The following is a 16,427-nucleotide window of genomic DNA, read 5'->3' on the forward strand; positions in this document are numbered from 1 at the left end:
TCAGACTGTAACAAATTCATCTTGATCTCTCTTAACTATGTTGTGCGATGTAAAGTAAGCACCCTTTAAAAAAAATATGTTAGAGCTCATCATGGCAGAACTGTTGTAAATCGCCGGCCGGGGTGGCCAAGCGGTTAAAGGCGCTACAGTCTGGAACCGCGCGACCGCTACGGTCGCAGCTTCGAATCCTGCCTCGGGCATGGATATGTGTGATGTCCTTGGGTTAGTTAGGTTTAAGTAGTTCTAAGTTCTAGGGGACTGATGACCTTAGAAGTTAAGTCCCATAGTGCTCAGAGCCATTTGAACCATTTTGTTGTAAATCTTCCATCATTTTGTATTGTACACATACTACCCAGTTCAATGTCTTGTTGTTTTACCTGACATTACTAACAGGAATATCGTTATCTCTCTTGAACACTCTTCCAATGAAGTCTAGCATTGACGTTTCCGCGATTTTCTATGCGGTTCTCAAATTCCTCTTCGCAAATTCAATATCGCGGGTAAAAGTCAAACGGGAAGGTAACAAATGGTCTAAAAGTCTTTTGTTCAAGTCCACTGACGTTTTGACTTCAAGGCAATCTAATTGTTTTACAAACTACGTTTATCCCAGTTTTATACAACAGTAAATTATAGCTATTGTTCACTAGCTCACGGAGGTATACATGCTCTTCAATTGTCACTTTGTGCCGATTGTCATATTTCCATTCCCCTCAGACTTAGTGAACTTCAGTTTCGACTCTAAGATGTTTATCTTCAGCTCAAGTTCTCCTACTTTTCTAGGCCTGAAAGCATAGACTGCAGTTCCTTAAATAAAAAGAAATGTAAACAAAATGTGACACTGAAACTGAGTAGTAGGTATAGCGCGAGAGGTGGTACCTAGGTCTGCAGACCTGTATCGAACCTCACAAGGATACCACCCAGCTGAGATTTCGAAGCGTTTATCGAGACACATTTTGGCGAATAGTTTGCTGCATCTCAGGAACGTAACGCGCAAGCATTAAAAAAGGTGTTACTCTGCCAAGTGGTCAGGGCCAGGACAAGAAATGAATTTCCATTAGTTAAAAGTATGTGAGGCAAAACTTTATTATAAAGTTTACATCACTTCTTTTTCTTTTCCTGTTTCAGTTTCTTCTTTTCCTCTCGCCTCCTTTCCTTCTCCACTTCACGCTGGAAGATCTTATACGCGAGGAACACTGTAAGAAAAGAAAGGAGAATAATTACATTAGATCAACTACAACAAAGAAGTGTGGAATTAAGGGTGTAAACAAAAGGAATGCTCATACTAAACTAATTGAAATTGTTTCAAAACTAGGCTGGCTAAACCAGCAGAAGAATTGTGTAATGTCAACTACCACAGCACATTTAAAAAGAATGTGTCCTTCAGAGAAGTTTTCAGCTGTAAACTGCTGTAAACATTTGGAAACCGGTGATTCGAAGATGCAAATCTGACAATATATTCGAAGAACCAATCTTGATTCCCTCCTCCCCCCCCCCCCCCTTTGGTTGTTTTCAAAGCAAGTCACCCAGAAAATTAACATTTTTGTAGGATAATTAATTCTCATATACAGGGTGTATCATAATTAATTGCGTAAACGCATACAGTTGAAAGTACACAATACTAGAAGCAAGTAAGTCTCCGTAAACACAGGGTCGAAATAGCATACTTTAAGAGCTATGAGCACTTTTTCATCTTCGCCACTTTGAAACACAGCTCTTCTAATGAACAAATGCTAATAAATTTTAAGTTTTAAGGTATGCATTTTAGAGCACATGTCTACTGGACTTTTTTTATTGTTTTGGTCCATACTGACACTTCCCAAAATATGGAAAGCAAAGAGCTTGCAGTAGAAGAGAGATGTTTCACAGCTTCGAAGATGAAAAAATTGCTCGTAGCTCTCAAGGAATGAATTTTCGACCCTATGTTTACTCAGAATTTTTTTGCTTCTAGTATCGTGTACTTTCAACCGTATGCGTTTACACCATTAATTATGATGCACCCTATATACCCTGCGGCAACGGTCTTGCCGCAGTGGATAATCCGGTTCCCGTGAGATCACCGAAGTTAAGCGCCGTCGGGAGTGGCCGGCACTTGGATGGGTGACCAACCAGCGGCCATGCGCTGTTGCCATTTTTCGGTGTGCACTCAGCCTCGTGATACAAATTGAGGAGCTACTCGACCGATTAGCAGCGGCTCCGGTCAAAGAAAACCGTCATAACGACTGGGAGAGCGGTGTGCTGACCACACGCCCCTCCTATCCGCATCCTCAACTGAGGATGACACGGCGGTCGGATGGTCCCGATGGGAGACTTGTGGCCTGAAGACGGAGTGCTATATACCATGGCGTCCCGCATGTAAGTGCGGAGAACTGTCTGACAAAGGAACTACATCAGATCGAATGGCGAAAACACAATACAACTGATTTTAAAATATCTGTTCCACTAACAATCAAGGTAATTTATTTTTTTAAACTCTACAGCTGTGTACAAACCAGGTTTGAAGGTCAACGAATCCACAGATTACACAAACCCAAGCTCCTGAATAAAGTGTACCATATTGCAAACAATTATGACCGGCAGATTCTACAGAGTCATACATGAGGTATTATTTGGCAAAAAGCTGAACATTTGCTCGATATAATACAGGCTACGTTAATAAGAAGTACTGTCGGAATTATATTTCTCTAAACAGAAGTTGCTGTTTTGTTGTACGTTCTTCCCTTATTCGTTACCGAAGTGCACAAGTGGTCGATGATGTACTCACTGAGGCTTTTGATATTGGAGTACCTCTGCGCTTATACACCAAAAATGATATGGCAATACCACATGTTTTCCTTGTCAAGGGTGCATAGTGTTCCACTCCGCCGCGTTATAAACACTTCACTGAAACTCCGTATTTGAATTTCCATGACGAATAAGGGAAAAACCTACGATAACACAGCATCTTCCGTTTTGGAAAATATGAGTCATACGTAATTTGTGTGTAAACGCATCTTGTTTCAAACAAATCTTCACTTTTTTTCCAAATAATATGTCATGTACGACTCTTGTGAGTCTGCTGGCCATAATTGCCTGCTATTGTTCTTCAGTAACTCGTACTTCTGTAGACTTCAGACCCGATAATCTTCAAACATCTATTGCTCTCAGATACAAGTTTACAGAGAAATGATCTTGATGCGTAACAGAACAGGTACGTCTCCGTATTTCAAACTACTTCTCTTGTGAGAATGAGAAAGTCGAACAATATAATTGGTTTCCAGTGCCATTTCTGTGTTTTCAAATCACTAATTTATGGTAATATTGGTCACTGCAGCTAAAAAAAAAAAAAGCACCCAAGAATTGTATGGATTCAGATGTCTCAGATATTAAAATTAATCTCGTAAACTTCGGGTTTCAGTAGTGAACAGATTTATAATTGCCTTTTGGGCATGTCACCAAGTTTTGTGAATTGACGTATTCAGGCATATATGTTTGAGTAGTAGCAGAAAGCGACTGAAAGACAGGGGTGACCTTTTGAAGATAACGAAAGAACGTAGCGTAGCGAAGAACTTATCAGATCAAAGGAAAAGACAGATTACGAAGTGCCAAGACGAAAGGACGATTATTCATACCGCAACGCTTAACTGGTAGGAAGCGATAAATGCTGGCTGTGAAGAACAGTGTTCAATAAAATCGGTAACGAACAAAGCAGACGATTAGCTACTCAATTTAGAAGGTTTTCGTGCAATGTGAAATCGAACATATGCGAGGCCATAAAGTGGTACAGACAATTAAAAATGTTTACTTACAACAGATGGCAGTAACAGCACCTAGAGTCCACGGTTTAGAAGAGAGTGACGGCGGCGATACTATAAAAAAAACTGTGGGTGTAATCAGTGAATGCTCTAGGATTTTTGGCGAGTAGTTTATGGAATCCTCAGGCCACCAGATCGCACCACACAATCAATCAAAAGCACCTGAAAAGGGGATCCCGAATCCCTATTCGCCCCTCAGCCCTCTTTTGACAAGGTTGCTGGTAGAATGAGAGTGACTTCTTACTCCGGTAGTCCTCGGCTGCAATAGCTGATGATTTTTCTTCAAAATCTAAGCAATGACTGAGATACAGAAACTTCGGATTGGTGATCAAAGAAACTACCCCCCCCCCCCCTTTACCAGGACCCCAGTTCCGAGAGATTCGCTTCATTTTACTTCCAAAAATGAGGCAGTCGTCGGCGATGTCATTATAGAAAAGATATACACTCCGAGTGGACGTACACGTGGAAGGAAAGGTCTTGTACTGTTTCACAAGAACTGTACTGGAATTCGCTTCACTCAACATTGGGAAACCATTGAAAACCTAAATCTGGTGGGTTGGACGGGGATTTGAATCTTGCTTCTCACGAAAACAGTCCAATAACTTATCCATTACGCCTCTTCCGCCGTTGGAAACACACGTAACATGGATGCGGTGACGAAATAGGGTGGTGGAACAGTGTGAAAGCACGAATTGTAGAATGCTGTCACAGACGGAAGTGCTTGTCTGGTTGGTAGAGGAAGTACACTTACACAAATTTGAGAAACTTTTACGTTTACATCTGTACTCCGTAAGCCATGTTACTGCGTGTGGCAGATGGTACTTAGCGTACCAAAGCTATTTCTCACCTTTCTTGGTACAGTTGCGAATGGCTTGTGGGAAGAACAGTTGTTGGGAAGTCTCCGAATAAACTCAGATCTCTGATTTTATATTCATGGTCTTTTCTCGAGAAGTAATAGGGAAGATATTGGTTGACTTTTCCAGAAAAGTAAGCTCTTGTAACGTTAAAAATAAATAATACTGTGACGCAATACGCCTCTCTTGCGGCTTCTGCCTCTGGAGTTGGCTGATCATCTCTGTGACGCTTTCGCGCTTACGAAATGAAGCTGTAACCAAACGCGCTGCTCTCCTTTGTATTTTCTGTTTCGTCTATCAATCTGGTACTGATTCCAGATCGACTGGTGTCTATATTACCTGAGATTAGTTTTTTGTGGTCGTTCCACATTAAATCGGTCCATGCGCAACCTACTTGATATTTTATGGATATGACTGCTTCCAATGACTGTTCTGGAAAAGTATAATTAATCAACAATGCATCTTTCTGCCTTTTTATCCGCAACATGTAACGTTTGCTAATGTAGAGGGACATGTCCCAATCCCTGCAGCTTCGGTCCTCTGCAGGTCTTCTTTGCATTTCAGTACAAATTCCAAGCGTGGTTACTTCTCAGTATTCAACATCACCCGCGAAAAGCCTCAGGGAACTTGTGACGTTGTCCACTAAGTCATTTATGCGTATTGTGACAAGTAACAGTCCTATAATGCTCCATTGGAGTATGCCCCAAGTTACTTTCACGTCGGAAGATTCCCTCCGTTGAGAATGACATGCTGTTTCCTAGGACATTTTCAATCCAGTCACACGACTGACTGCTAATCCGTATGATATTATTTTGTTCGTTAAGCAGCAGTGCGGAATAGTATCGAACGCTTTCCGGAAGTCAGGCAACACGGAATCAACCTCGGTGCTGGCGTCTACTGCTTTCTGAGGATAATGGACGGACAGAGCGAGCTGAGTTTCCACAGTCGCTGTTTCTGGAACCCATGTTCATTTCCATAGAAGAGTTTTTAAGTCTCCAGAAACGTACATGGTAAGAAGAGCTAATACCCGTGCAAAAAAGAGTGTGAACAGATGTGAAGTAATGCACTCAGCCTCGTGATGCCAATTGAGGAGCTACTCGACCGAATAGTAGCGGCTTCGGTCAAGAATACCATCATAACGACCGAGAGAGCGGTATGCTGACCCCACGCCCCTCCTATCTGCATCCTCCTCTGAGGATGACACGGCGGTCGGATGGTCCCGGTAGGCCACTCGTGGCCTGAAGACGGAGTACCTGTAAGTAAGTGAGGAGAGCTGGAAACTCAAACACATTCTACGAATGTCCGAAAAAACAGACACCAAGCAGCATCCGCAGCTGTGAAACATATTTCTTAAATTGAAGAAGGACGAGGGAGAAAGAAATGGAAAGGGATGGGACTACTGATGTCAGATGCATTGGGTCTTTAAACGGAATCAGCTGCGACGAGTGAAAATGTGTACCGGACTGGGATCCGAATCCGGGATCTCCCACTGCACTATGGAGTCTGCAGCTGCGATACATTACATGTAAATTGAAGTAGGAGGGGGAGGAAAAAAAAGGAAATGGGAGGGATTATTAATGTCAGATGCTCTGGGACTTTGCCGCGGAATCAGCGACGTAGAGTGAAACTGTGCGCCGGACCGAGATCCGAACAGAGGATGACACGCGTAAAGCTGAAATACTAAACACCTTTTTCCAAAGCTGTTTCACAGAGGAAGACCACACTGCAGTTCCTTCGCTAAATCCTCGCAAAAACGAAAAAATGGCTGACATCGAAATGAGATCCAAGGAATAGAAAAGCAACTGAAATCACTCAACAGAGGAAAGTCCACTGGACCTGACGGGATACCAATTCGATTCTACACAGTGTACGCGAAAGAACTTGCCCCTCTTCTAACAGCCGTGTACCACAAGTCTCTAAAGGAACGGAAGGTTCCAAATGGTTGGAAAAGAGCACAGGTAGTCCCAGTCTTCAAGAAGGGTCGTCGAGCAGATGCGCAAAACTATAGACCTATATCTCTGACGTCGATCTGTTGTAGAATTTTAGAACATGTTTTTTGCTCGCGTATCATGTCGTTTCTGGAAACCCAGAACCTACACTGTAGAAATCAACACTGATTCCGGAAACAGCGATCGTGTGACACCCAACTCGCTTTATTTGTTCATGAGACCCAGAAAATATTAGATACAGGCTCCCAGGTAGATGCCATTTTCCTTGCCCTCCGGAAGGCGTTCGATACAGTTCCGCACTGTCGCCTGATAAACAAAGTAAGAGCCTACGGAATATCAGACCAGCTGTGTGGCTGGATTGAAAAGTTTTTAGCAAACAGAACACAGCATGTTGTTCTCAATGGAGAGACGTCTACATACGTTAAAGTATCCTCTGGCGTGCCACAGGGGAGTGTTATGGGACCATTGCTTTTTACAATATACACTCCTGGAAATGGAAAAAAGAACACATTGACACCGGTGTGTCAGACCCACCATACTTGCTCCGGACACTGCGAGAGGGCTGTACAAGCAATGATCACACGCACGGCACAGCGGACACACCAGGAACCGCGGTGTTGGCCGTCGAATGGCGCTAGCTGCGCAGCATTTGTGCACCGCCGCCGTCAGTGTCAGCCAGTTTGCCGTGGCATACGGAGCTCCATCGCAGTCTTTAACACTGGTAGCATGCCGCGACAGCGTGGACATGAACCGTATGTGCAGTTGACGGACTTTGAGCGAGGGCGTATAGTGGGCATGCGGGAGGCCGGGTGGACGTACCGCCGAATTGCTCAACACGTGGGGCGTGAGGTCTCCACAGTACATCGATGTTGTCGCCAGTGGTCGGCGGAAGGTGCACGTGCCCGTCGACCTGGGACCGGACCGCAGCGACGCACGGATGCACGCCAAGACCGTAGGATCCTACGCAGTGCCGTAGGGGACCGCACCGCCACTTCCCAGCAAATTAGGGACACTGTTGCTCCTGGGGTATCGGCGAGGACCATTCGCAACCGTCTCCATGAAGCTGGGCTACGGTCCCGCACACCGTTAGGCCGTCTTCCGCTCACGCCCCAACATCGTGCAGCCCGCCTCCAGTGGTGTCGCGACAGGCGTGAATGGAGGGACGAATGGAGACGTGTCGTCTTCAGCGATGAGAGTCGCTTCTGCCTTGGTGCCAATGATGGTCGTATGCGTGTTTGGCGCCGTGCAGGTGAGCGCCACAATCAGGACTGCATACGACCGAGGCACACAGGGCCAACACCCGGCATCATGGTGTGGGGAGCGATCTCCTACACTGGCCGTACACCACTGGTGATCGTCGAGGGGACACTGAATAGTGCACGGTACATCCAAACCGTCATCGAACCCATCGTTCTACCATTCCTAGACCGGCAAGGGAACTTGCTGTTCCAACAGGACAATGCACGTCCGCATGTATCCCGTGCCACCCAACGTGCTCTAGAAGGTGTAAGTCAACTACCCTGGCTAGCAAGATCTCCGGATCTGTCCCCCATTGAGCATGTTTGGGACTGGATGAAGCGTCGTCTCACGCGGTCTGCACGTCCAGCACGAACGCTGGCCCAACTGAGGCGCCAGGTGGAAATGGCATGGCAAGCAGTTCCACAGGACTACATCCAGCATCTCTACGATCGTCTCCATGGGAGAATAGCAGCCTGCATTGCTGCGAAAGGTGGATATACACTGTACTAGTGCCGACATTGTGCATGCTCTGTTGCCTGTGTCTATGTGCCTGTGGTTCTGTCAGTGTGATCATGTGATGTATCTGACCCCAGGAATGTGTCAATAAAGTTTCCCCTTCCTGGGACAATGAATTCACGGTGTTCTTATTTCAATTTCCAGGAGTGTATATATAAAAGACCTACTAGATAGTGTCGGAAGTTCCATGCGGCTTTTCGTGGATGATGCTGTAGTACACAGAGAAGTTGCAGCATTAGAAAATTGTAGTGAAATGCAGGAAGATCTGCAGCAGATAGGCACTTGGCGCAGGGAGTGGCAACTGACCCTTAACACAGACAAATGTAATGTATTGCGAATAGAAAGAAATAAGGATCCTTTATTGTATGATTATATGATAGCGGAACAAACACTGGTAGCAGTTACTTCTGTAAAATATCTGGGAGTATGCGTGCGGAACGATTTGAAGTGGAATGATCATATAAAATTAATTGTTGGTAAGGCGGGTACCAGGTTGAGATTCATTGGGAGAGTCCTCAGAAAATGTAGTCCATCAACAAAGGAGGTGGCTTACAAAACACTCGTTCAATCTATACTTGAGTATTGCTCATCAGTGTGGGATCCGTGTAAGGTCGGGTTGACGGAGGAGATAGAGAAGATCCAAAGAAGAGCGGCGCGTTTCGTCACAGGGTTATTTGGTAAGCGTGATAGCGTTACGGAGATGTTTAGCAAACTCAAGTGGCAGACTCTTCAAGAGAGGCGCTCTGCATCGCGGTGTAGCTTGCTGTCCAGGTTTCGAGAGGGTGCGTTTCTGGATGAGGTATCGAATATATTGCTTCTCCCTACTTATACCTCCCAAGGAGATCACGAATGTAAAAGTAGAGAGATTAGAGCGCGCACGGAGGCTTTCCGGCAGTCGTTCTTCCCGCGAACCATACGCGACTGGATCAGGAAAGGGAGGTAATGACAGTGGCACGTAAAGTGCCCTCCGCCACACACCATTGGGTGGCTTGCGGAGTATAAATGTAGATGTAGAACTTCCTGGGCAGTTGCGTTAACCACTGGACCACCCGGGCAAAGTGTTTACCAGAACGCGCGAACTGTTTCGGCACCCCTCTCGGTCGACCCACAGTCCCACCTAGTGCCACCTATCGGCAGTCCCTGTCCATGTCCTCTGCAGCATAATGACGCACATCATTTCGCGGCCAGGAATCGAACGGCGTTCAGCTCACTGCCGATAGCTGGCGGCACCACCGCCGCTTAACAGCGTAGGCGCAACCATCCCTAAGCCGCTTCTGCTGTAACCCCAGCAAGGCTGGGCGGCGAACATACGGAAAATACACTCATGCTCATAAGGATAATGCTGATACATGGTGAAACAACGCTCTGGTGGGCTGTTTGCGGGTTTAAATCACCTCGGGGTATGACCATGCAGTGCATTTGACCTGCGGTCGTTGCACGGTGGCGCTGGCAGCAGTCCACATACTCAGAGGTTTGTTGGTGCATGTCAGAGTATGGTGCAGCGAGTAAGTGAGAAGACGTTTTCAGACGTGCTAATGGTGACTGTGTATTGAAAATGGCTGAAAGAACACGCATTAATGACGTTATTAGGGGTAGAATACTAGAGCGACTGGAGGTTGGTCAAACACAGCAGGTCGTGTCACGGGCCCTCCGTTTGCCACAAAGTGTGATCTCAAGATTATGGCAACGATTCCAGCAGACAGGAAACGTGTCCAGGCGCTACAGTACGGGACGTTCACAGTGTACAACACCGCAAGAAGACCTATATCTCACCATCAGTGGCCGCAGACGGCCGCGGAATACTGCAGGTAGCCTTGCTCGAGACCTTACCGCAGCCACTGGAACAGGTGTCTCCAGACACACAGTCTACAGACTACTGAACAGACATTGTTTATTCGCCCGGAGACCTGCAAGGTGCATTCCACTGACCCCTGTGTCAAGAACACAGTACATAGTCATTGGAACAGTGGTCCCAGGTTATGTTCATGGACGAGTCCAGGTACAGTCTGAACAGTGATTCTCGCCGGATTTTCATCTGGCGTGAACCAGGAACCAGATACGAGCCACTTAATGTCCTTGAAAGGGACAGGTATGGAGGTCGTGGTTTGATGGTGTGGGATGGGATTGTGATTGGTGCACGTATACCCCTGTATGTCTTTGACAGAGGAACTGTAACAGGTCAACTATATCGGGACGTCATTTTGCACCAGTATGTCTGCCTTTTCAGGGGTGCAGTGGGTCCCACCTTCTTCCTAATGGATGATAACGCACGGCCCCACGGAGCTGCCATCGTGAAAGAGTACCTTGAAGCAGAAATCAGGCGAATGGAATGGCCTGCCTGTTCCCCAGACCTAAACCCCACCGAGCATCTCTGGGATGCTCTCGGTCGACGTATCGCAGCACGGCTTCAAACCCCTACGACACTTCAGGAGCTCCGACAGCCACTGGTGTAAGAATGGGAGGCTATACCCCAGCAGCTGCTCGACTACCTGATCCAGAGTATGCCAACCCGTTGTGCGGCCTGTGTACGTGTGCATGGTGACCATATCCCATATTGATGTCGGGGTACATGCGCAGGAGACAGTGGTGCTTTGTAGCACATGTGTTTCGGACGGTTTTCTCAACTTATCACCAATACCGTGGACTTACAGATGTGTGTCGTGTCTGATCCCTATGTGCCTATGCTATTAGCGCCAGTTTTGTGTAGTGTTACGTTGTGTGGCACCACATTCAGCAATTATCCTTAATTTCTGAGCATGAGTGTAGCAAGCTGCCGACTACGGGCCAATTATGCCATGCAACGGCGACTTGTGTACTCCTGCATCCCTGGACTGAAATGCGCACGCCCCGCCGCGAACGGCCGTGCGAATTTAGGCTGCGCGAAGTGTTTGGACTCACCGCTTGTAGCTATGGGCATATACAGAAAAAAAAAATGTGTGTGAAATCTTATGGGACTTAACTGAGAAGGTCTTCAGTCTTTAAGCTTACACACTACTTAACCTAAATTATCCTAAGGACAAACACCCATGCCCGAGGGAGGACTCGAACCTCCGCCGGGACCAGCCGCACGGTCCATGACTGCGGCGCCCTAGACCGCTCGGCTAATCCCGCGCTGCGGACATATACATACTTAAGTGACAGTGTTGCATAATAGTGATAGGCACTCAGTGTACGTTTCCGTCTGACAGTTTTTGTATTCAGATCTTGTGTGAAATTCAATTGAGAGATTAAACTTGGTTTTCCGCTCACGCCTCCAGTCTTCGTTGTTCCGCACTTTCCGGATACATCCTCCAAGCTCACTACATTGAGATTCCCACAGGATGTCAGATGTAATTGTACGTCAGCACTGAAGAAAGTGACTGGACTCGCATTCGGGAGGACGACGGTTCAATCCCGTCTCCAGCCATCCTGATTTAGGTTTTCCGTGATTTCCCTAAATCGCTTCAGGCAAATGCCGGGATGGTTCCTTTGAAAGGGCACGGCCGATTTCCTTCCCCATCCTTCCCTAACCCGAGCTTGCGCTCCGTCTCTAATGACCTTGTTGTCGACGGGACGTTAAACAACACTAACCTAACCTAACCCCTAACTGAAGAAAGTGAATTCATTGCCCATTGAAGTGAATTAATTATATGAATGCATAGTGTCTGTTCTTTCTGACATGTAAGAAACAACAGACACCACGCAGAAATGGCAGCTGTTACGCATTATATGTAAACTGAATGAGTGTGCGTCGCACTGCCTAGTAAGAGGGAGATCCGGTTTCGGATGCCGATTTGGCACCCTAGATTTTCACGCGTCGCCGCTGATTCCCCGTAAAGTCTCGATGCAGTTGACGTCAGTAATCTCTTTCCTTCCCTTTCCTTTCTCCCCCGACCCCCTCTACTTTCAATTTACATCAAATACATTCTATTACCATGTACGGGAGAACCGATTCAAGTGAGCAGGCTGTGGTATTCCTATTTTTTTAAACTAAACAGCAGTAGACGGAAAGTCCTAGAAATGAGTAATTATGATCTACAACCACTGAAGTAGAATGTGGAATAGTTTAAGCATCTTTGTATCAAAGTATATATTTTACAAAACTCAGTTTTCACGAAGTGGAAGAATGGCCTCTTCTTCTGACTCAAAAATAAGGGATCAAAAACTGTAGCCAATATGATCACTGTAATTCAAGTCTGTAACATTTCACCTAATTGTTGCTAACAAGTATGAAGTTTAAGCCATTTTAACATTTCACCTGATTGTATAAACGAGTACGAATGTTTGGCTGTTTTAACTTGTCAAAATTGGATTTACGTACCACCTGAAGTACACACACATAAATTCGACACTTCAAAACAAACACCTCCAAATGCTTTAAACAATTATTCTGTAATAATGTTGTTACGATGTATATTCTTTGCACTTTGCGATTATGTCTTCTCTTCTGCTATAGGAACCTTTCACGCAGCTGATTCCAGACGCCATATTTGTTTACAAATGTGGCAGTATACACGTGATGTGTTACGACAGCAAAAGGAACCTGTGACCACTGGAGGTACTCTAGTTTACTTATTTAGGTTTACCATTAGATATCAGTTTAATTTTTTGTCAAAGTAAATCTAAACCATATTCTGAAATAGTGACTTGTTTCTCCACTAGGCAGTGCCACAAGTTCCTCCAAAAATCGTAACACACACACACAAATGTAATACTAACTAATGTAAATCCACCCGATGATGTAGGTTTAAACCTTCGAAACGCGTCGTGGAAATAAACAAAACGGTGACTGGTAACAGTAAACTTGTTGTTTCATTTAATAAAAAACTAAAAAAGAACTAAACAAATTTTATTGTGAAACACGATTAGAATTAAATTATTCACACTTTTCACAAACAAAAGCAGAACTGCGTTCGCAACTTCAGCAGAGCTCGTCATCCAGGGGGAGCACAGGTGGCACTTAATCCACTGCTGTTCTGGCATTGCATTTGAAAATTTTTCTTCGCATTACATGCACTCTATGCGTTCACCTTCATCGTTAGCGCCAAAAGAGCTCGACTAGGGTTGTTTTCTGCTATCCCTAATTTTTTGTTGTCTTTCTTCTCTCCCTTCTTCCTCCTTTTTATTTTATTTTTCTTCTCTTTCTTTATTTGCCGCTTCTAGGTCACTGTTGTAAGGATTCCGACTAAGTATCGCCACGGAGGCCATCTGTTGTTACGTTTTCCCCCTACACAAAATGGCCAGAAGCCACCGATGAGATGGCCACTTTGCCTGCATTGACGCAATTACACAAAAGCTGCAGTACCTTCTAATAGCATGACCGAACTTTCAATAACTAGAATAAGATTATGGAGTTAAGATATGATACTTTCAACACAATTTCATTAAAAAGACATAGGTCACGTTCTCTCTCCACACTAAATACTCAAACTGACCATTTACCTTAAATCGGAACAACTGAAATCCACAAAAATTATTATAACTCCGAATAGCGGCGCAGCAAACAGGCTAGACGTCATGGGGTGACTGGATCCTACACGGATAGTGAACGAATTTCTAGCTCCATGCCAGTACCTCACAAGATTCCTGGAGCCCAGTAACCACTTTGCCTGCCATGGCCACAATGCCCTATGCTCCCCTAATTTCGGATTTCTGGTTGATGGCAGGGAAATAAGTCCAAAAAGGAATTAAAGAACTTCTGAAGATATGCTCTACAACATAGAAGTAAACATAAAACAATTTTCAATTTAGTTTAGTGTCCTTGAGAGAGGGTACTTTTTATAATATGCGACTGTCCAACAAGATTTAGGTTTCCCGTGATTTCCCTAAATCGCTCCAGGTAAATGCCGGTTGAAAGGGCATGGCCGATGTCCATCCCCATCCGAGCTTGTCCTCCGTCTCTAATGACCTGGATGTCGCCGGGACGTTAAACGAAATCTTCCTTCCTTCCTTTTTATAACACCTTAGAGCGTCTTCTTATTCCATCGTGGAGTATGGAAAGAGTAATTCGTTATATGCATTTGTCTATGCCCGTATTAGTCTAATTTTATTTTCACTCTCTCCATGGAGACGAAAGGGAATGAATATTGTTTATAGATTCTGTTCTGTTGACCTGCTCTTGGAACGTATTAACTTGACAACACTCGAACCGAATTATAAACTGGTGTGCAAATGCAAGTTCTAATGGTGCAATATTCCTTGTCTCTTTCTTCTTTACCTACTACCATCTCCCTTTACCTTTACTTTTTAGCCTCAATTTACTTTCAAAGATTAATAATGGCCATAAGAGACTCATGACTAACTGTTGGACGATTTTCTCTCGTCTCCACTTTATTTGTGCTGTAAAGGCACTAAGTACATTATGACATATGTTGTATTGGTATCTCGTCAGAACAGGTTGCTAATATGCCGTAATTTAAGCAGCTCGTGAGAATAAGTGAAGTCACTTTCTACTTTTCGTGAAGAAAATTCAGGCATCGGTGATTCTCATACTCAAAGACGGCATCCTCCACCGTAAAAACGATCGCATTATGGTGATCATAATTATTCAAGAATCTAAACGGACTGATACCATCATAGTCAAGGGCGGGGCATATTATAGTGGCACTAGCAAAGGAGACAGAATTGGATGACAATCAAGTAAGACGAAGTCCTTTGTACATCATAAATTATACGTGTGTTTTAGTGTGTTTGATGAGATGATCAGAACATTCACAGCTGGATGATGAGCTATCCCGAAACCAGGTGCTGTATTATCTGAACACTGCTGTAAAGTGTGTCGAATGCAGAGAAGCTATAACGATTAAATATAATAATCGCTGTCTCAGATCCGCAGAAATGGATAATAACATTAAATTTCATCTGGCATTATATCAGCGTACAGCAGACCCATTCGAAAATAGGTTCTACCGTATACCGCAATCAATGGAGGAACGAGTTGTTAGTTAGTTACATGTTCCATACATCATTTGAACAATTTTTTATCTAAACGATGTGGAACGAGTCGGTTTACGGGATATGTATACATGATTAGTTTTAACGTTAATGACCATACTGTTTTTAGTCTTACTAATGAAGCTACAAATTACACTTAAAACTAGTTTCTTTTCTTTTTCGTCTATGAAATAGAAGTTTTCCAGAAGAAATGATTTTAGGTTACATTTAAAACTTGCTTTGCTTCCTGGAAAGTATTTTATATTGTTGGACAAATGATTAAAAAATCTTGTTGATGCAAATAGAACTCCTATCTAAGCAATTGCAAGGTTTAATAATTGGTAAGTAAAGGTCATGTTTATCTAGTGTTGTAGGTGTGGACATTACTATTCTTCTCAAATTATGATGGATAATTTATGATTTATGAGGCATTCCATTAGCACACACACACACACACACACATATATATATATATATATATATATATATATATATATATATATATATGTTCAGTTAAAACACCTAACACCTTGAAGAGGTACCTACAGTATAACTGTGGGTAAACACAACATATTACCCTCACTAATCGCTTCAGTGCAATTAATACTTTCTTTCTAATTGTAAGTGATGGGTTACACTAGAAAATTATTCTAACACAAATTATCGATTGGAAATAGGAAAAATATGTGAGGACGTTGATGCCTTTATTTCCAACACTAGCAATAGTACGAAGAGCAAAACTATTTGAACCTAATTATTTGAGCAGCAGAGTGATATGTTTCTTCCAGTTCAAGTTTTCATCAATAAGTACACCCAAAAATTTGGAGTATTCTACCTGTTTATTGACTCCTTTTCATGTGCTGCATCAGTTGTTGGTATGACTATTTGTTGTACAGAACTGAATATAGTGTTATGATATCGAAAACTGCCATTTTGAGGCCATAGCTATGTACAAATTGTAAGCTGATTCTTTCAAAGAAAAACACAGCAACCATCCGCTATTAATAATGCTGTTTATTGCAGTTTGTTTGAAGTTTACATAGGTTTTTTGCTCTTTTTGTTATATAAAAAGACCTACGTAAAATTCAAACCAATGTGCATCTTGTGAATAGCCTTCTGGAGATGAACCTGTCAAAAGGTGCTATTCACTGAAGTAAACAGTATTA

General features: G+C 43.9%; 1 protein-coding gene across 2 annotated transcripts in view; it reads right to left on the bottom strand.

Annotated features, from left to right (window-relative positions):
- Nucleotides 1-1,058: 1,058 nt before the first annotated feature.
- Nucleotides 1,059-16,427, bottom strand: part of LOC126237407 (uncharacterized) — a 105,902-nt gene continuing 90,533 nt past the window's right edge. For both annotated transcript variants that reach the window (XM_049947507.1, XM_049947506.1), the window contains exon 3: nucleotides 1,059-1,193. In XM_049947507.1, the coding sequence (XP_049803464.1) occupies nucleotides 1,099-1,193 (95 nt within the window). In that variant the 3' untranslated portion in view covers nucleotides 1,059-1,098. The remainder of the gene's footprint in view (nucleotides 1,194-16,427) is intronic.

The sequence above is a fragment of the Schistocerca nitens genome, chromosome 2 (genome assembly GCF_023898315.1).
Source record: "Schistocerca nitens isolate TAMUIC-IGC-003100 chromosome 2, iqSchNite1.1, whole genome shotgun sequence".
Taxonomy (NCBI): Eukaryota; Metazoa; Arthropoda; class Insecta; order Orthoptera; family Acrididae; genus Schistocerca; species Schistocerca nitens.